The sequence below is a fragment of the Oncorhynchus mykiss genome, chromosome 30, assembly GCF_057628025.1.
Source record: "Oncorhynchus mykiss isolate SJ-2025 chromosome 30, ASM5762802v1, whole genome shotgun sequence".
NCBI classification, from domain to species: Eukaryota; Metazoa; Chordata; class Actinopteri; order Salmoniformes; family Salmonidae; genus Oncorhynchus; species Oncorhynchus mykiss.
In genome coordinates, this window is record NC_143051.1 from 33,455,248 (window position 1) to 33,475,740 (window position 20,493).

The following is a 20,493-nucleotide window of genomic DNA, read 5'->3' on the forward strand; positions in this document are numbered from 1 at the left end:
TTTGGTCTTAATTCACCCGGAGATGGAAGAGTGACTTGAGACAAAGTCTCCCCTGTCTATCCCAGACAACAGGAGGAGTCAGTCGGGCATAAACAATCAATTAACAATTCTATTCTGATCTGCTAGATTACCAATATTGCTTGTCCTCTGGGGCCCAGCAGCTTGCTTTTATCTCTTAATGGGGAACACAAGTATCTCTGCAGCAGTTAAATGGAAAAGAAAACCATATTTAATTTGTTTTTCTCCTCTTGTTGATTATTACCACATGGTCTTTGTTTCGTCTCGTGGCGCTAGACAGATGGCTGTTAGATAGATAGACTGTTGTTGCAGCCGACAGCCTGCTCCTCCAGTAGAAGTTCTGAGTTAGGAAGGGAAATATGGAACAGGAATGGGTTATATGGCTGTGGTTCTTCCAAAATGGTTTATCTCTCTCCTCTCTCTCTCTCTCTCTCACTCCCCCTCTCCCTCCCACACACAGCATGTCAGGTCCTATGCCTGACACGGTGCAGATCAACGCCAACAAGCTGATCGTGCGGAAGGTGGACGAGGCTGTGAACACCACCTTCGTCTGCGAGGTGAAGAACCGGCTGGGAGTGAGCAAGCACCAGGTCACCACAGCGGTCATCGGTGAGTCAAACCCACTGAGCATGTGACAGCTGCCTCCCTACTCCTACTTAATGATACATACACACAATGATACAATCCCACCCACGAGCATATGTGCAACACAGACAAACATTTGTGGACACACACACACACACACACACTGGGATCAGAGCTAAACTCCTGCAGGCTGGTCTTTTCCATCATTTACACTGTCAGAGATGAACGTTTACTCTGTCATCTGCTGGGCAGGTAACTGGGTGAAGGTGTGGCTCGTAGGGGTTCTGAGAAGGGTTATTTTATTCATGCGGGGAAATCAGTTGGTGTGAGCCAGTTTGTCGGGTATTCTTTTCTCCCCCCTAACATCCTGAGTGTAGGTCTTTCCCCCCTTCAATTAAAGAGTCCGCTCTTCCTCTGCATGCACTTTCAACAGATCTTTCCTCCTTTTCAAATGGATGTATTCTGAGAGATGCTGCGGTTTCTCCTCTCTCTGTGCCCATGCGTTCCCACATTGATCCAATTAACACGGAGCAGCCTTCCGTTGGCGAGCTTTGACTTTGTTACATTGTGGATTCTGCCTGGTCAAAATGGGCGCCGCCTTTTTAGATCAGTGGAACCAACGCAGTTAGAGCTTGTTCTCGCCAAAGACGACGCGAAAGCTACATTTAGAATCCGTGGGAATTCTTTTAGAGATTTTGAATTGTCTGCCTTTGAGAACAAAGGTGCTTTGTAGGCGCACTCTGCTGAAACGTGTGGGAGGTGGGGTAGAAGTAAGGCTCTGATGCTGGCAGCGTTGCCTTGTGACTACGGTATCAGGACTGGCTGGCACTCCCACCAGCCCCACATCTTTGCAAGTACCCAGGAAAACAACCTGGTCCAACCTCCATTGACTTTGTCCTTGGCTTTGAACCCTGTTTCATCCCATGGCAGGATGAGTTTTGTGCGCAGGAACACAGTTGAAACGAAGCAACTTTGAAATGAAACCACTTTGTAGCACACACACAATCAGTTACCTTTTTTGTAAATGTTGACTCATGAATCCTGTTAAAAGCTCTCTCTGTGTTCCCTTTAACTTCTGATGGGGGGGGGGGGGGGCTTTTATAACACCCCTTTAAGGTTCGGTTTGTAACGAGGGTGGCGAGCACAAAGTCCCTTCTCTGCGTTTTTAAAGAGGCGCGCTCGGTCACGTGACCCACGTCCTCCGAGTGAACACAATAACTAGAGTTCTGCTGATGAAAGGAAAAAGCACCACTCTCTCGCTTGACACTTGCTCAGCGGGCACGTGTCAGAGATTGGCGCGTTAGTGTCGACAAGGCGCCAGCTGGATCTGTCCGTGTAGGGAGGGAGAGCCGGGGAAAACAATAACAGAAAAGTCCCATAGAACTCTGAGATGACTCCTGCTAAACTTTCAATGGCCTGGCAGGGTGTCGCGACCTCTTTTCTCTCCAAGTCCCCCCCCCCCCCCCCCTCCCCCTCCTTAGTGGGTGGTCCAGCTGACTCGGTGCATGGCGTTATTGTCGTTGTTCACTGGGAACGCTTCTGAAGGGATCAGAAGAACACACACACCACTTCCTCAGGCAAGCCATCCGCTGGACCCACACACAAGCCTCCGCAGGGACAGAATAATAAACGAAGCTAGACCGAGGATATCCTGGCACTGAAATGTCTGCTTACATAAACCCGGGGCTAGTAGCCTACTGTATTGTAGCCTTCGTTCCGGTGACGTCCTCCTCGGGGCTGGGCTGGCTGGAGGCCACTGTTCCCCTTTTAATAAATTGTCATATCTAGATTAATCCATCTCCATTGAGCAGATTTTGTTTCCCACCTCAGTTGTGGCCAAGAACCTCTTTGGGATCGTACGGGACGCTAGCGTCCTACCTCGCCAACAGCCAGTGAAAGTGCAGGGCGCCAAATTCAAAATAGAAATCTCATAATTAAAATTCCTCAACAATATAAGTATTTTACAGCATTTTAAAGATACGATTCTCATGAATCCAACCACAGTGTCCGATTTCAGAAAGGCTTTTCGGCGAAAGCAGAACATATCATTATGTTAGGTCAGCAACTAGTCACAGAAAGCATTGCCATTGTCCAACCGACGAGAGGTGTCACAAAAAGCAGAAATTTAGATCAAATTAATCACTAACCTTTGACGATCTTCATCAGATGACACTCCCAGGACTCAATGTTACACAATACATGTATGTTTTGTTCGATCAAGTTCATATTTATTTCCAAAAACCTTAGTTTACATTGGCGCCATGTTCAGAAATGCCTCCAAAACATCCGGAGAAATTGCAGAGAGCCACATCAAATAACAGAAATACTCATCATAAACTTTGATGAAAGATACATGTTTTTTCATAGAATTAAAGATAAACTTGTTCTTAATGCAACCGCTGTGTCAGATTTCCAAAAAGCTTTTACTACTAATAATAAGCATATATTAGCATCTGGGACCGAGTAGCAGGCAGTTTACTCTGGGCACCCTATTCATCCAAGCTACTCAATACCCCTGTCACCAAGAACAGTGCAGGGGGTGCAGTGAGAATTGCCAGACCGTGAGGTTTCATCTCTGTGAGGGAGATAAGGAGAGAGCAGGCACATGGCCACGGTGGCTTATCAGAGACTGCCTCGTGGCACCAAGAGAGAGGCTAAGTCTGCCCCCATGGAGAACCTGGCGGGAAGGTACAAATGAACAAGTTGGAGAATATCTACCATGAACATCTGCCCATTTGCAGAGCTAGTCCAATGTGACCCAGTAACCTTGCCTGAAGACGTGTGTTACAAAGAACTAACCCCAAAGAACTAGCCCCAAATAACTTGCAAAATGTACAAACCTTGGACACCAGCCCTCCAGCTGCCTGGGTTATCTTGCAGAGCTTAAAGGGATAGTGTGAGTTTTTTTTATTTTTTTGCGATTCGAGGAAAAGCCCTTGTTTAACCTAACCAGAGTCAGATGAACTCATGGATGCCATTTTTATATGTCTGCGTGCAGAGGAAGTTGAAGGTAGTTTAGCTAACTAGCACAATGACTAGAAGTATATTGGAACAGCTAGCATGCACATCAAGTTTATGTGACTCTGGGTAAGTAGAAAAAGGGCTTCGTCGCCAAAATGTTGCACTATCCCTTTTAAGCTCTGCAAGTTAACCCAGTCAGGTGGAGTGCTGAGGTCCAAGGTTGGTCAATTTTAAAGATGTATATAAAAAATATATATTTTACCTCCTTGCCAAAACACAATGAATGATTGAATGAAGCCTGAGGCGTGGAGCATCTGACTAAGAATCTGAGTATATATTTCTGATAGCAATGTGTGTGGTTCAGTGCATTACTTACTTGTCAGGAAGACTTTGTTTGACTTTCATTCAAATGTCAACAACCACCCTGTGCTTCCTTCTGAACTGGGGCCATGTTCTCAATCAGGTCCTCCACCAACCCTACCTCCAGTAGCAACCTGACTCTCAGGAGAGACCCCCTCCCCAATTCCACTCTGCCTCAGCCGTTTGACGTCGAAGGACGACCGAACGATACGCCTGCTTTGGCATTCTCGTGCCAGGCGTCTAAAGACCCAAGCAAAGGGCAATGATTGCCTTGCCTGTGAGCGGCTGCATTTCAATTTGAATGATAAAGTCTAATCCCGAATGCTTTGCCGTTGCCGTAACCGCTCACACGCTGCCATTTTGTGCCTTTGTCATTTTCCTCATTTTTCCTGGCTTATAAATGCAACTGCCCTGACCCAGCACAAACAAGCTCCCCTATCTGCATAGCCTCAGGCTGGAGGAGCGCAGCTCTGTAATCCTCCAGGGTCATGAAGCTACCTTTCAATTAGCCAGAGGGTTAGCTCTATGGCACAGCAGATGACTATCTGTCTCAATAATCCCCCATCATTAATCAATGGGAAGCCAATGGAAGATAGAGTGCCCTAAATCCTTCAGGACTAGTACTGGGGATTGCTTTTCCCCCTCTACCCCAGCTTTGCTGCCTCTTCACTCTGTTCTGAGAGAATGAAGTTGAAACCACACACTTATTTCTCTACCTTCCTTCCTTCCTTCCTTCCTTCCTTCCTTCCTTCCTTCCTTCCTTCCTTCCTTCCTTCCTTCCTCTCTCTCTCTCTCGCTCTCTCTCTCGCTCTTCAGCTTCCCCATGAATGACTCACGGAAACACAGAATACCTCATTTTGAGGCAGATTGCTACATTGCTATTAACTGTGTCTGTTTGTTGATCTCTATCAACAGCCGAGGTCTGGATTCAATCATCGCAGCAGATTTGTCCAACTTAAAATGGGTCTCAAAATAAATGTGCCTGTGTTATAGTGCAGTCTTAGCACAGTAGTCACAGAGCTGATTGAGAATCAGTCCTTTATCTAAAAATAGAGACGTTCATGTTATGAATTTATTGAGTCTTAAGACAAGCAGATGCTAACATGTGTACATTATGTATGCGCTGTGGAATTGGTGTCTAAATAAGCCTGGTGGGGGGCTCCCGAGTGGCACAGCAGTCTAAGGCACTGCAACTCAGTGCTAGAGGTGTTACTCCAGACACCCTGGTTCGAATCCAGGTTGTATCACAACCGGCTGTGATTGGGGGTCCCATAGGGCGACTCACAATTGGCCAAGCGGTGTCCGGTTTTGGCCAGTGTAGTCCGTCATTGTAAATAAGAATTTGTTCTTAACTGACTTGCCTAGTTAAATAAATGTTCAAATTAAATGTCAAAAAATAAGCTTTAAGCTAAACCAATCAGATGTGTTTAGACGGTAACCCCATAATATTTGACGGACTGCTGAAGGTTTATATTATCCAGTATGCAGAGTATACACATCAACAGGGTGTTTTAGCCTTTTGCGGTGCGTTTACATCTAGCCACATACCACCAGGCACGGTGAGAATCAATACCCGATCCAGATTCACCCATCTCTGCTCACAGCATCTCTTTGTTTTTACGATGCAGTCATTTCTTTTCAGTAACTCCTAGCAGAGGCTCATTTCCTCCGAGCTGACGTTGTGGTGGTGTGTCTGAGTGGGAGGGGCCCTCTCGGAGCTACACTAGTTCACCCTTCCCTTGTTGTGTGTATCGACACATCCTAAAATCAGCCAGCAAGTCCATTTAAGAGTACTTGCCAACTGGGTGAATACAGTCTTACTGCTGCATAGAGACTGCAGCTGGTAAGAAGGCGTGGTGGATGAGGAAGCAGAGTGACTAAGGGGGGATGTCACCGAGGGGGGGGATACCTCCTAGCGTTCCTCACCTCTGTAGGGGGGCGAGGGAGCAGCTCAATTAAATTCAGAGAAGAGACAGCTGTGTGTGTGTGTGGTGTGAGAAAGAGAATTAAAGAGACAACACAGTGTGTGTGTGAGCGAGGCAGAGACTGCTGTGTGTGTGTGTGCGTGAGCGAGGCAGAGACGTGTGTGTGTGTGTGTGTGTGTGAGAGAGAGAGAATTAAAGAGACAACACAGTGTGTGTGTGAGAGCGAGGCAGAGACGTGTGTGTGTGTGTGTGTGTGAGAGAGAGAGAATGTACTACTGAAAGGACACGTAAAGGTTCCAGATGAAACGAGGGTGAGGTAGTGGCTGTCATTCAGTAAGGCATCTTTTCTCTGCTTTAGTTTCAGCACATCTGCCTGGCGTTCTCAGAAATAAATCATTTAGAAACTCAATATCCGAAGAGAGACCGGGGATTAAATTGGCTGTGGACTAAAATGGAGGAGTAAAAAATACATTTTGCGTGTGAGAGACTTTGTGTCCGCTCCCGTATGGCTGAAAAGAAAGCGAGGGAATTGGAGTGATTGAGGAAATGCCTGGCGCGCTTCCGAGTCGTCTCCTTGAATGTGAAATGATTGAGATTGTCATGGAAACACAGGAGACTTTCAGCGAAAGGGAGAATTTGGGGTTGATGGGACAGGAGATTTGAGGTGAATGTGCATGCAGAGGTTGGAAGGTGCTCTGACCCCCCCCCCCCCCCCCCCCCCCCCATTGACAGAGTTCACACTGGCAGCACGACTCTGTACATTCACGCTCCACACATTACCTGGAGGGATTTTAATAGACAAGAGTTAAGTGCACCAAGAGTGTGTCAACCGTAGGTTATTATTGGATATATACAATTCTATACATATGGGTACTTTACCTGTACTGTACAGCTAGAACCTGAAATCGTACTCATCATTATTTTCAATATCATCCCACATCCATGCTATTTTCCCTGCCTCTTTCCTGTTCGGAGAATCTCTTTCCTGTTTGACTTTTTGTGATTCTCCTAAACAGGAAAATATTGTTCAGGTGGTATCTGCTGTTGTGCTCCTCTTCCCCTAATCTCTCTGTCGCGACAGTAATATAGGCGGTGATATAAGCTCGATGTGATCATTTTGACCCCTTTCCGGTTGATTTAGTCCCGACTCCCAACTACCCCTGTCCTATTTCTCCCTGTGCCATGGCTTTGATGCTTTCGCCTCCCCATACCCAGAATTAGATATAGACATCAAGGCCAAGCATCTCCTAAGCCCTCTGTCTTGGCAGGGCATTCCAAGCTGCCCTGTATGAGGTCGGAGTTTGGAATGGATCAAACTGCAGGTGGGCTTCAGCCTCTTATAGCGTTATGTGGCTCTGAGTTGACTTCCTCCATTGGACTGGTTCCTGGTTTACAGTGGGGGAGCGCTCATAGCCTGGGGTTAAACTAACTGACCCATTTGGTGCTGGGGGGGGGGCAGCAGTATGTTGATGTATTTCATCATGCATGACCACAGTGCCAGTCATTACCACTTCTGTACTCCCTTTTCACTTCCCTATCTCTGTCCCTGTCCCTCTCTCTTGTCCCTGCGTTGTTGTGCCCGATGTACGCCTCGGTCAAAATCTCAGACCCGGGATTCGTCACATCGTGTGTCACAAAATGTGTTCCTCATTTTTTTGTTTCTCTACCGAAACAAGAGTTGGACCGGCTCAAACTTGGCTCACACCAACCGTAGGACCGTAGAAATGGGCAACGGGGGGCTGCAAAAAAACTGCAGCTAAAGGGGAGGAATCAATCCCAGTCAAATCGCTACAGCACTGATCGAGACACCACCACCTCACTGACCGCATCTCACCAGGAGAGCACCAGAACAACAGTACTACTCCTACGGAAAGAGGCCCATTTAAAAACCAACCAACCCCCCTCCCTTTCCTCCCTCCATTTCTTTCTCTCCCTCTACCTTTTGCTCCCCTCCTCCCCCCTCTGCAGAGGCCATAGTGGACCCGTCCAACGCGGGCGTGGTGGCGGGGGCTATCATCGGCAGCCTGCTGGCCCTTCTGCTGGTCAGCGCGCTGATTGCCGTCCTGGTGACCCGCAGTCGCCGGCAACGGCGCGGCTACCCCGGCAACGGAGAGCCAGGGGCCTACGGGAACAAAGCCCGCCTCTTCGGCGGAGCTGGCAACAAGAATGGAGGCACTGGGCTCAACATCAATGGGCCCATCTATACGTACCGCGAGAGTGACCCCGGAGCACTGGCCAAGGTTAACGACTTCCACAGCCCGCCAGGCTCCAACCCCACCGCCCACGACATCCTGCTGAGCAGCGAAATGGATGAGGCGGAGCGCAGGAAGTTCGACGCACTCGACGGCAGCCTGGAGGAGGAAGAGGAGCGCTACGACAGCTTCAGCGTGGGCATGGCGCCAGCCTATCACATCCACCGGCGCGACGACGAGATGGGAGGGGTCAGCATTTACCTGGATGACGACATGGAGTCACAGCGGGACGGGTCGGTCATCTCCCGGACTGCCATCTACGTCTAGAGAGGGACGGTCAACCAACAGGGTCCAGGAGGGAGAGCTGAGGACAGGGAGGAGAGTTCACCACCAACCTCCAACCACCTGTCTGGAATGATCCCATCAACCACCCTTCCCCTGCTTACTCTAGAGACATGCTTCGCTTATGATTATTTTCTATTAAAAGAAACCACCACAGAAACAAAACAAGGAGTCGAAACTGTTCTGTAACTGATGGACAAGCAGTGATGACTTGAGGGCGCTGCTGAATGACTAGACGTCTTGAAGTCAGTCAGTCAGTCTACCCCAAAAATCAAACGCTGTATCTCCTCTTCAATGCTGCTTACCACTCCATTTCAGCTTAGCAAGTGAAACGTGACCGGGTGACCGCATTTAGTAGCCAACTAATCCACGGAACTGCGAACACCGTAAAGACTTTTTCTTGGTAAGGAAACGTACCGTTCAATGTCACCTTCATGGGAAAACTTTAGACGCATTCGTAGATGGTCACACTAGTTCTATAACCACTGCTACAGCTTCAAGATGTTCTCCGGTGAACCGCGGTGTGGAGGGCAAGGAACAAAGCTGTGTCTTGCTTAATGTGCATCATCACAGGCATTCATACACAGCGTTATGTAATGGTCTTTGTATTGTCAAGATGTTTGGGCCTTAAGGGCCTCGTTGAAGCACGTTTGGTTTTAATGACTATTAGGCAGAGGTTCGTCTCACCAACTTAGTTTCCAACTTTATTTTCAATGCACTTTTCCTTCTTTCTAATGGCTTTGTGATTCTTTTCTTTTACATTTGGGAGACCAGCGACATGGTAGACAAAGCTGGGGGTGGGGTTTGAACGAGAGAAGTGGAGCGACCAGATCCGTAAAAAAAAAAAATTCCACCTGAATGTTGGCTCTGTTCATGTTGGTGGAATTTCACCGCTAAGCAGGGGTCAGCGGGTCAGCTGGCACCGTCCGAGGTGTGCTAGCCTACCATGCTTAGGGTCCAAAACCAGCTTGTCTAGTTTGCCTAGGGACAGATAACAGACCCACTGACAGATGGACAGGCACACCCATCTCTAACTGGGCCTCCTGCTCTGCCTGTCAGTTTGACCAATTAGACGGGAGCACCCTCCATTTCCCCGGCAAGTCGATCAATGCGCCGTTTTTTTAATGGCAACGAGATATTTCGCTGCCGACGCTCGAGGATCAGAGGCAGAGGCGGAATATTTCCCTCTCTGTTTTTACCAGAACAAGCTGTTCCTTCCCCGCATGTTTAATTCAGGAGTGGAAGAAGCATAAAAGTGTTGCGCGTTACCTTGTGCGGAGGGATAGAGAGAGAGGCTGGTATTGAGTACTTGTGCGATTTAATCCAGTTAAACCAAGCTGCACATAAGGCTGAAATTACAATATTTTGCTCCCGAATACAGTAGGAATTATGAGGTGGTATGAGGTAGACTGTCTATGATCAATTATCTACTTAGTCTTAGAAATATTCTCTCTTTTTTTTTTAGCAGGGCGGAATACTTAGTAGAGTATTTATATTTGTCATTTTTTTGCTGCGTCTCTGTGTAATCTCTTCTGGCCTTCTAAGGGGGCAGTAACACATTAAATATGCCTGTGACTGTGTGTGGGGGTATTTCTGACCATGTGCAAGGCCCATTAGTTCTAAGCCTGACCGGCATATGTGTTTTCGAGTTCTGAGTGGACTGAATTTGATTCTCTGCCAGACCTGGAACGAGGGTAAGGAGCTAACCCCACCCGCAGTATGTTCCACTGTCGGATTAGCGGCGTACACGTTAAAGCAGCGGCCGCGCGTGGGTATGCTGACGAGTGTGTCAATTGTGCAAGGGTGTGTGTAGCGTGATTGAACAGATTTGTGTCGGCGAGTATATTTTGAGTTGTGTGTGTGTGTATATCCCACACGCTGATTCACCGCGTAATAGCTCAATATTATGCAGGAGTTGTTTTTGCATAATTTCATACATATGGATTGCTAAGCCTATCCTGATTTTATCTCGGAGTCATTCATCACTCATTTCATGCACAGTAACCTCACTGATGAAGGGGTTGGGGGACGGTGATAGGAAACTGCTTAGCACGAGGACCCGCATGGACATGAATATTTCACTGGCGGAGTTGGAGTGACTCAAAGGGCCTTTGGAGTGGTCTCCTGTGCCACCCCTTGACAGATGAAAACTTGATTGGGTATTGGTATCCGGGCCGCTGCTCTGAAAATATTGTGTTCGACGACTCCTCCTTTGCCTTTTTTTTATCACAGATTCATATCACATAATCAGATCCTCACCACTGTGTCCAAATTAACGGTTTGTTTTCCTGATGATGTTTTGTGCGAATGGATATAAGCATTTTAACAGTCTTATGTGAAGTGTTTGGTTGTGTATTTGTTGATGTAAAAAAATCAATTTAATGAAGTAAGTGTGTATTTATCTTCGAGGCTTCCGATAAGAAATGTTATTGGTCCATTAACACAGACTACTATTATGGGAATTGGTTGCAAAATAACCAATGAAAACAAATGACCTTACATGCATTGACACACATGTAATTACAGTATCTTGTAGCCTACTGGTACATAGAGGTACATTATATTATCGAGGGCCTTGAACTCTAAGCTGCTCTCACCATCTTCTCCACACAAACACTCTCTCTCTCTCTCTCTTTCTTCCACAGATAAACTCACATGAGAGCATATAATCACCCTCTCTCAAGATCTGTTTCACCCATAGAATGCGCACACACACACACACACACAAATATCTTTCCCTGACCTGACACACACCTTGAGTGCAATGCCTCCCATTAGCAGGGGCAAGATTGTTCCTCGTTGGGCTCCATCATCATTCTCCATCTTGCTATTAAGATGAACAGAGAGAGAGAACATCTCTCTCTACAGAGGCTTAAAACCTTTAATTCCCCATTTCCCTGTTTTTAAGAAGTAAACCCAGCACCAATTTCACCAATTTCACATGGAATAAAAAGCTACGTTTCTGGGATGAAATTACTCTCCCTGTCTAAGGGCAGTGGTGGTGGTCATTTTAAAAAGCCTAATGGGTCACGACAGCCTACAATTCACGCTCGACTCTAATCTCAAGACAACCAAACAAAGCCTTAAATTCACAATTCCACCACATGCAGTATTCCCCGTGTCCCTCGTGTACATAGTATAAATAAATCGTACATAACGTGCAACAAGCATGACTAATTGATGTGGTCATGTTAGCCCAGTTGCTAGCATAATAAGATATTCCATTTTTTCGGCTAAATTCTACAGTGGGGTTTTTTTTTTCATTTTCTTTTTTTTTACTTGAGCACAATATTGACAGGATTATGACCTGGAGAATATGACTAATATTAAAATGCTCCTATATTCCCAGATGTTTGTCTCTCACTACAAGCTGCTAGTATAACGATGTTCTCTGTATCGCCATCTGACATTGTGGGTGTTTCGTTCCAGTTTGTCCTGTCACATTTATTTTTGTATTCTGGTGTTATTAAAGTATGATGGATTTCTAAATATGATTTGAGTCTTGTGTGTGACGTTCCGACAGCGTAGTGGTCCGTCTGTGAATTTGATTGTGTATGTAGCATGCATATCGACAATGTTTTGCTTTAGCCCTTGCGGTTATTAGGTCTGCCTCGATATAGAACTGAAACGATTCTCATTACTACACTGGTGGAGGGTCCTCGGAGGAAGGAGAGAAGGATCATCCTCAGTGAATTTCAGAAAAACAAAATAGTGAAACAAAAGTTTTCCTTTTTAGATTAAACTAAATATATTCACGTGACCAAATAATTTATTAAAACACACAGTTTTGCAATGAAGCTCTACAGTAGCCTCAGCAGCACTCTGCAGGGTAGCACCATGGTTTAGCCAGAGGACAGCTAGCTTCCGTCCTCCTCTGGGTACATGGACTTCAATACAAAACCTAGGAGGCTCATGGTTCTCACCTCCTTCCATAGACTTACACAGTAATTATGACGACTTCCAGAGGACGTCCTCCAACCGATCAGACCTCTTGCTGTATGAACTGGCATGTTGTCCACCCAATCAAAGGATCAGAGAATGAATTGAGTACTGAAAGCTACAGCTAACTAGCACTGCAGTGCATTACATGTGGTGAGTAGTCGACTCTGAGAGAAATACTAGTTGAACAGTTTTGAACGAGAGAGGGAGAGAGAGCTAGCTATATTTCATAGTATATATTCTTTTCACTTTCACTTACTTAGCTAGTGTCAAATGCAGCTAGATCGTTTAGCCTACTCAAACACCCGGCTCTAACCGAGAGGGATGCTATGTTAGCTAGCTGGCTATGGCTGTTCGACACTGGAACTCTCCCAAGTAAAGGTAAGCTTTTGGCTTTATTCATTTATAGCCACCTGGGCTCGCTGGTGTAACTGCTAAACTGATTGTTGCTGACCACACTGTTCTGCATGATTGTAGCGGGTTTACTAACGCCTTAGTTCTAGTAGCTATGCCTATGTTGACTATAACCCGACAACGATGTAGGCTGTGTGTAGCAGTCATGGTATGAAGATTTGGCTTAAAAGCTTAATTTTTGCCTGGTCACAGACCAGTGGATGTGTTCTGCACTGAAGTCCACAAGCGAAGGGAAAAGGTGAGAGGAGGAGAGCACAGATGAGAGAAGGAATTATCTATAGATATTACACAATGAGCTGTTTGTGTGTGTCTGGTATGAAAGTGAACTGTTTGTGTGTGATCAGCGGTGTATTCATTGTGCTGATTCTGTTGGGAAAAAAAAAAAGTTTCTTAAACGGTAGCGAACAAAACGGGGATAAACATACCTGCATTTGTCCAATAGAAACTCTTGTTTGCAACCGTTGGACTAATGAATACACCCTAGATCAGCTAGATGCAGGCAAGACTGTGCAAGGTGGTATTGAATGTGTCACTGTCACCATTATTACTCAAAATTCTCTCGACCTGAGCACCTACGTTGGGCTAGTTTGTAGCGACCTCATGATGGGCACAGGGAAAATGAGAGTCATGTAATAGCCTAAACCTATCAATGTTACATTGAGCTGGGTGAATGGAGTATGAAAAGTCATCCAATATGCTGTAATAGTAATAAGGCCATGTTCATAAAAAAAATAATCATCCTCCCTCATCTTAAACGGCACCAACCGCCACTGTATTACACAGAGAACTGTCTGTTCTTTATGTTACATTTATCACATTGTTCCACAACATCCCTATCTAGACCAGTGTAATTACCCAGAGTGCTAGAGATACCAAAGGGTTATTGATGTGTAACAATGCTATAATAAACGTAGCGTAACCATCATGCCAAGACTACTGATGACAACGAGCAGTTTCTCAAGTAGATGCATTGATGGGTTCCCTGAATGAGTTGTTTACAACAAGTGGGCTGGATGGTGTTATTTTTAATGTTGGCTACAGTTCCAAATGATATTGATGGACTTAAATAATGTGTCTTATTCAGACAAACCTGTGGTACTACATTGCCACAACATCCTTGACTGTAGTCTGAGAGAGATCGTTTATGGTCCTCCTGAGGCCACTTTTTGGTCCTCGTCTGTCGCCTTGACTACGCCTCTTTGCGGGACTCTGTCAAACCCTTTCTTCATTCGGACCTTTTAACCTTGTTGATCTAATGCAGGCGATTGTGACATGAATGGCATAGTTTCAGTTAAGGGAACGGTAGTGAAAAAAATAACCTTTTTGAAGATCTCTGGACATCAGGGTTCTCCAACTTGCCCCAGGGTTCTCCAATTTGGCCCCAAAATAGAAAGACTCATGTGATCATATGCAAACGTAAGCAAGGTTTTAGAATATTTGACTATAACATAATTGATCTCTTTGGTCTTTTTGCAGTCTGCAAATGATTTGTAATTAATTATGGTCTGGCCCACGACCATCCGCTCAACAAAAAATCACCCCGTGGCTGAATCTAGCTGATGATCCCTGCTGTACATGGTGTGGAATAATAGTTTCCGAAAGTCAACCTACCTCAAGTCTGCTGGCATGTAAAGGCTTTGAAAGGTTAGACATTGTGAATGACAAGCAACAAACAATTACCTCAGACAATCTACAATCTTTGGGTGTCAACTGACAAGGTGGAAGGATAGCAATTGTTTTTGGCGGGGCACACAGGCTGAATGTTAAATAATGCACCAGGGCGCATAACGATTGAACTAGACCTCGTTTTATTTTTTTAAAGTAATGGAATGTAGTTTTTCAAAATTGTGTAATCAGGTAGAGCTGACACGCACAAAAAAATGTGTTTGCATATTATTCAATTAGTTCCAGGTTGTTTTGAACAGTGACTGAGATTGAACTTCTTTCCTCACGAGACCTATGTGTTAGAGAATGTGAATTGTTATGGATTTTGTAGGTCACTGTCTATGCTAATTATTTTCTTCATTAGAAAAGGCCCTTTATCCCCCGGTATGAATGGAAGACAGGCATGTCTGAATTCCCAGGCATGTAAAAATTCCATGCCAAATTAGAAATGAATTATAAATTAAATTGAAACTGAGATACTAAAACTGTAAAATAAACAGCCTAACACATTCTCCCATGGCATTACTTGTGGAATGTCATTGTTTATATTAAGTAGACCATAAAATTGCACTGGAATGCCGGGAATATTTGAAATCATTTTCCTTGACTCGCCAATAAGTGTCTCGCCCACATGACCTGTATCTCTTTGTTTACCTTTGGGTTTGGGACCTTAGCCAGAGGATGGCAGGGCTAGCAGAAACGCTTGACAGTCTACTAAGTTCGGGTCTGCCGGCAGCTTGCCTGCCTACAATATATCGACAGGCCACTAATGACTCTGGCTGGCCAGTATTAATGGACCGGCAGGGCTTTCATTGAGCCCTGTGTGGACCGCCCTGGAGCCTAGCTGCTCTGCTCTCTTACCTTTCCCGCGCCACTCAGGCTGAATGGATTGACATAGATTGTCAGATAAATGGCCTAAAGCGTCTTTTCTCCAGGTCAGTCTCTCAGCGGGATGGACAGATGGACAGGATTTGCTCACTGGTTGACTAGTTCGCCGCCTCCTGAATGTTCTCTCAGTTTCTCATCAGAAACGGTCACATTTGTGTCTGTCTGGCAAGTTTTGCTGTCAGATGTCACAGCACCTGAGAGCTCAAATCAAAATCAAGTAACATTTTATTTGTAACATGCTTTGTAACATGCTACAACAGGTGTAGACGAACAGTGAAATGCTTACTTTCGGGTCCTTTTCCAACAATGCAGTAAATATATGGTGACACGAGGAATAAATACACAGTGAAAACCAATAACGAGTAAAAATAACATGGCTATATACACTGAGTGTACAAAACATTAGGAACACCTTCCTAATATTGAGTTGCACCCCTTTGGCCCTTAGAACAGCCTCAATTCGTCGGGGCACGGTCTCCACAAGGTGTCAAGAGTTCCTGGCCCATGGTGACTCCAATGCTTCCCACAGTTGTCAAGTTGTCCTTTGGGTGGTGGACTTTTCTAGATACACGGGGGAAACTGTGGAGCGGGAAAAACCCAGCAGACACACTAACCGGTGCGCCTGGTACCTACTACCATACCCCGTTCAAAAGCACTTAAATACTTTGTCTTCCCCATTCACCCTTTGAATGGTACACATGGTACACATTTTGCAATCCATGTCTCAATTGTTTCAAGGCTTGAAAAATCTACACTGATTTGAAGTGGATTTAACTGGTGACATGAATAAGGGCTCATAGCTTTCACCTGGTCAGTGTCATGGAAAGTGTTCCTAATGTTTTGTACACTCAGTATTTTTTGCAGAAGTTTTATCCAAATCGACTTACAGGCGCAAGTAAGGTTACGGTCCTTGATCAAGGGCACATCGGCAGATTTTTTTCACCTAGTTGGCTTGGGGATTCAAACCAGCGACCCTTTTGGGTTACTGGCCCAACATTCTTAACCGCTAGGCTTCCTGCTGCCCTATACAGGGAGTACCAGTACCAAGTCGATGTGCAGGGGTACGAGGTAATTCTAAAAACAGCAGCTGCCAGGAAAAGCCTACAGTAATGTGTGATACCTGTGTGAAAGATCACATGTCCCTCGCTGTTTTTGTGAAATTAGAACATGCGTTACTTAAAATAAGACTTGTGACTTCATCAGCAGTGGATTTCACATTTCGCAGGTGTGGCATCTTACGCGTGAACCTGCGCATGAGGGAAAACTCAGAGGGAGCTTACCTCGGTGAAGCACCTTTTGATAAGGCAAATGTAGCAACAGGATTCAATGTGTTTTCTGAGGTGCTATGGCTTACCATCTGACCTGGAATCAGCCTCCACTAACCTCTCACAGTGGTTACCTGTCAGTATCTGAGGTGATGTGGGTGAAGCTAATTGATCCTAGGACCGTGGGTAATGGACAGTCCAGTGATAGCTTTCCAGCTGATCTGGAATCAGCATTTACCAACCACCCACAAAGTGGTCACCTGTCGGTATGTGGTGTTATGCGGTCTACAGTAGCTAATCCTAACTGATCCCAAGGCAGTGGGTAATGGGTAGCACTGGCTCGCTAGCTACAATGACATGGTTCGGAACAGAGAAGCAAGGAAGTGACACTGAGACAGGGAGAGGAAGTTGACCGTGGGCACTTGGAGACTGGACATGTCATTTTTGGTTCGGCTCTCTGCACAGCGGTGACAAAAGCCAAAGGGTGAGAGATACCAAACGGCTGCTCTCTTTCTCTTCCCTCTCTGGCTTGAAAAGATAAGACCGACACCCCTGAAACGCACCACTGCACCATCGCTTCTCTGGTGCCCATCGTTCCCTGCGAAATGATGTTCAGAGCACCAGTTATCGAAACCTTTTTATGTTGGCTGCGAAGTGATAGTCATGCTCAGTGCTGCACCAATGCTCACAGCAATATAATGTCTAGAGGGCTTTAAACTCACTACCATTTCATATATGTTTTCTCCTCCGTCCAGTACACTATCTTAAGCTCACGATTGAATTTTATATTATTTAAAGGGGGCAATCTGCTTTTGCGGATATCTTCAGAAAGTATTCATACCTTATTCCACATGTTGTGCTGCGGCCGGAATTCAAAATGTATTTTTTTTTGTTTTTTTTTTGTCATGTTTATTGAAAATGCCGACTTGATTGGACTCTGGCCAATTTCAATTGTTTGGACATGATTTTTAGAAAGAAACACACCTGTGTATATAAGGTCCCACAGTTGACAGTGTACAGTATGTCAGAGCAGAACCTATACCATGAATTCCAAGGAACGGTCTGTAGATCGCTGAGAGAGAGAATTGTGATGAGGCGTTTACAGTGCCTTCGGAACGTATTCAGACGCCATCACCTTTTCCACATTTTGTTACCTTAGTCTTATTCTAGAATTGTTTAAATATTTTTGTTCTAAACACAATACCCCATAATGACAAAGCAAAACCAGTTTTTTTTTATTATACATTTTTGGTAATTTATTAAAATAACAGATGCAGCACTCCATCACTCTCCTTCTTGGTCAAATAGCCCTTACACAGCCTGAAGGTGTTGGGTCATTGTCCTGTTGAAAAACAAATGATAGTCCCACTAAGCCCAAACCAGATGGGATGGTGTATCACTGCAGAATGCTGTGGTAGCCATGCTGGTTTGCCTTGAATTCTAAATAAATCACAGACGGTGTCGCCAGCAAATCACCCCCACACCATCACACCTCCTCCTCCATGCTTTATGGTGGGAAATACACATGCGGAGATCATCCGTTCACCCACACCGCGTCTCAAAAAACACTGCGGTTGGAACCAAAAATGTCCAATTTAGACTACAGACCAAAGGACCACATTTCCACCAGTCTAATGTCCATGTGTTTCTTGGCCCAAGTCTCTCTTCTTCTTATTGGTGTCCTTTAGTAGTGTCATCAAGGCAAAGGGTGGCTATTTGAAGACTGTGAGGTTACGGTCCTTTTTAGCCCATTTATTTGGGCTGCAATTTCTAAGGCTGGTAACTAATGAACTTATTCTCTGCAGCAGAGGTAACTCTGGGTCTTCCATTCCTGTGGCGGTCCTCATGAGAGCCAGTTTCATCGTAGCGCTTGATGGTTTTTGCGACTGCACTTGAAAAAAAAGTTACAGTTCTTGACATGTTCTGTATTGACTGACCTTCATATCTTAAAGTAATGATGGACTGTTGTTTCTCTTTCTTATTTGAGCTGTTCTTGCCATGATATGGACTTAGTCTTTTACCAAATAGGGTTATCTTCTGTATACCCCTTACCTTGTCACAACACAACTGATTGGATCCAACGCATTAAGAAGGAAAGACATGCCACAAATGAACTTTTAACAAGGCACACCTGTTAATTGAAATGCATTCCAGGTGACTACCGCATGAAGATGGTTGAGAGAATGCCAAGCGTGTGCAAAACTGTCATCAAGGCAAAGGGTGGCTATTTGAAGACTAAAATATATTGATTTGTTTAACACTTTGTTTTGGTAACTACATGATTCCATATGTGTTATTTCATAGTTGTGATGTCTTCACTATTATTCTACAATGTAGAAAATAGTAAAAGTAAAGAAAAACCCTTGAATGAGTAGGTGTTCTAAAACGTTTGACTGGTAGTGTACGCTAAAAGTTTGGGGTCACTTAGAAATGTACTTGTTTTTTAAAGAAAACTCTAGGCAGCGTTGCAAAGAAAAAGCCATATCTCAGACTGTTCAATAAAAAGAAGATGAGCAAAATAACACAGACACTGGACAGAGAATGGCCTCGAACGCCATTATCCTGGAGTCGCCTCTTCACTGTTGACGTTGAGACTGATGTTTTGCGGGTACTATTTATTAATGAAGCTGCCAGTTGAGGAATTGTGAGGCGTCTGTTTCTCAAACTAGACACCAATGTACTTGTCCTCTTGCTCAGTTGTGCCCCGGGGCCTCCCACTCTTTCTATTCTGCTTAGAGCCCGTTTGCGCTGTTCTGTGAAGGGAGTACTACACAGCGTTGTACGAGATCTTCAGTTTCTTGGCAATTTCTCGCATGGAATAGCCTTCATTTGTCAGAACAAGAATCGACTGATGAGTTTCAGAAGAAAGGTCTTTGTTTTTGGCCATTTTGAGCCTGTAATCAAACCCACAAATGCTGATGCTCCAGATACTCAATTAGTCTAAAGAAGGCCAGTTTTATTACTTTTTAATCAGAACAACAGTTTTCAGCTGTGCTAACATAATTGCAAAAGGGTTTTCTAATGATCAATTAGCCTTTTTTAAAATGATAATCTTGGATTAGCTAACACAACGTGCCATTGGAACACAGAAGTGATGGATGCTGAAAATGGGCCTCTGTACGCCAATGTAGATATTCCATTAAAAACCTGCCGTTCCCAGCTACAATAGTCATTTACAACAACAACAATGTCTACACTGTATTTCTGATCCATTTGAATGTTATTTTAATGGACAAAAGGACGTTTCTAAGTGACCCCAAACTTTTGAACGGTGGGTGTATGTAAATTTAGATATTTCAGTATTTCATTTTCAATACATATGCAAAAAGTTCAAAAAATACATTTTAATACATTTGGAATTCAGGCTGTAACAACAATGTGGAATAAGTCAATGGGTATGAATACTTTCTGAAGGCACCGTTTATCCATTTTTGTACTTTGAAATGGATGATACATACAGTGAGGGGGAAAAAAGTATTTGATCCCCTGCTGATTTTGTACGTTTGCCCACTGACAAAGAAATCCAGAAAAACGCATGTCAAAAATGTTATAAATTGATTTGCATTTGAATGAGGGAAATAAGTATTTGACCCCTCTGCAAAACATGACTTAGTACTTGGTAGCAAAACCCTTGTTGGCAATCAGAGGTCAGATGTTTCTTGTAGTTGGCCACCAGGTTTGCACACATCTCAGGAGGGATTTTGTCCCACTCCTCTTTGCAGATCTTCTCCAAGCCATTAAGGTTTCGAGGCTGACATTTGGCAACTCGAACCTTCAGTTCCCTCCACAGATTTTCTATGGTATTAAGGTCTGGAGACTGGCTAGGACACTCCAGGACCTTATTGTGCTTCTTCTTGAGCCATTCCTTTGTTGCCTTGGCTGTGTGTTTTGGGTCATTGTCATGCTGGAATACCCATCCATGACCCATTTTCAATGCCC

General features: G+C 44.8%; 1 protein-coding gene across 1 annotated transcript in view; it reads left to right on the plus strand.

Moving 5' to 3' along the window:
* Nucleotides 1–8,548, plus strand: part of LOC110488365 (poliovirus receptor) — a 33,990-nt gene extending 25,442 nt beyond the window's left edge. Inside the window, exons 6-7 of the mRNA XM_090228460.1 lie at nt 479–627; nt 7,818–8,548. Coding sequence (XP_090084586.1) covers nt 479–627; nt 7,818–8,368 — 700 coding nt within the window. The 3' untranslated portion in view covers nt 8,369–8,548. The remainder of the gene's footprint in view (nt 1–478; nt 628–7,817) is intronic.
* Nucleotides 8,549–20,493: the final 11,945 nt, after the last annotated feature.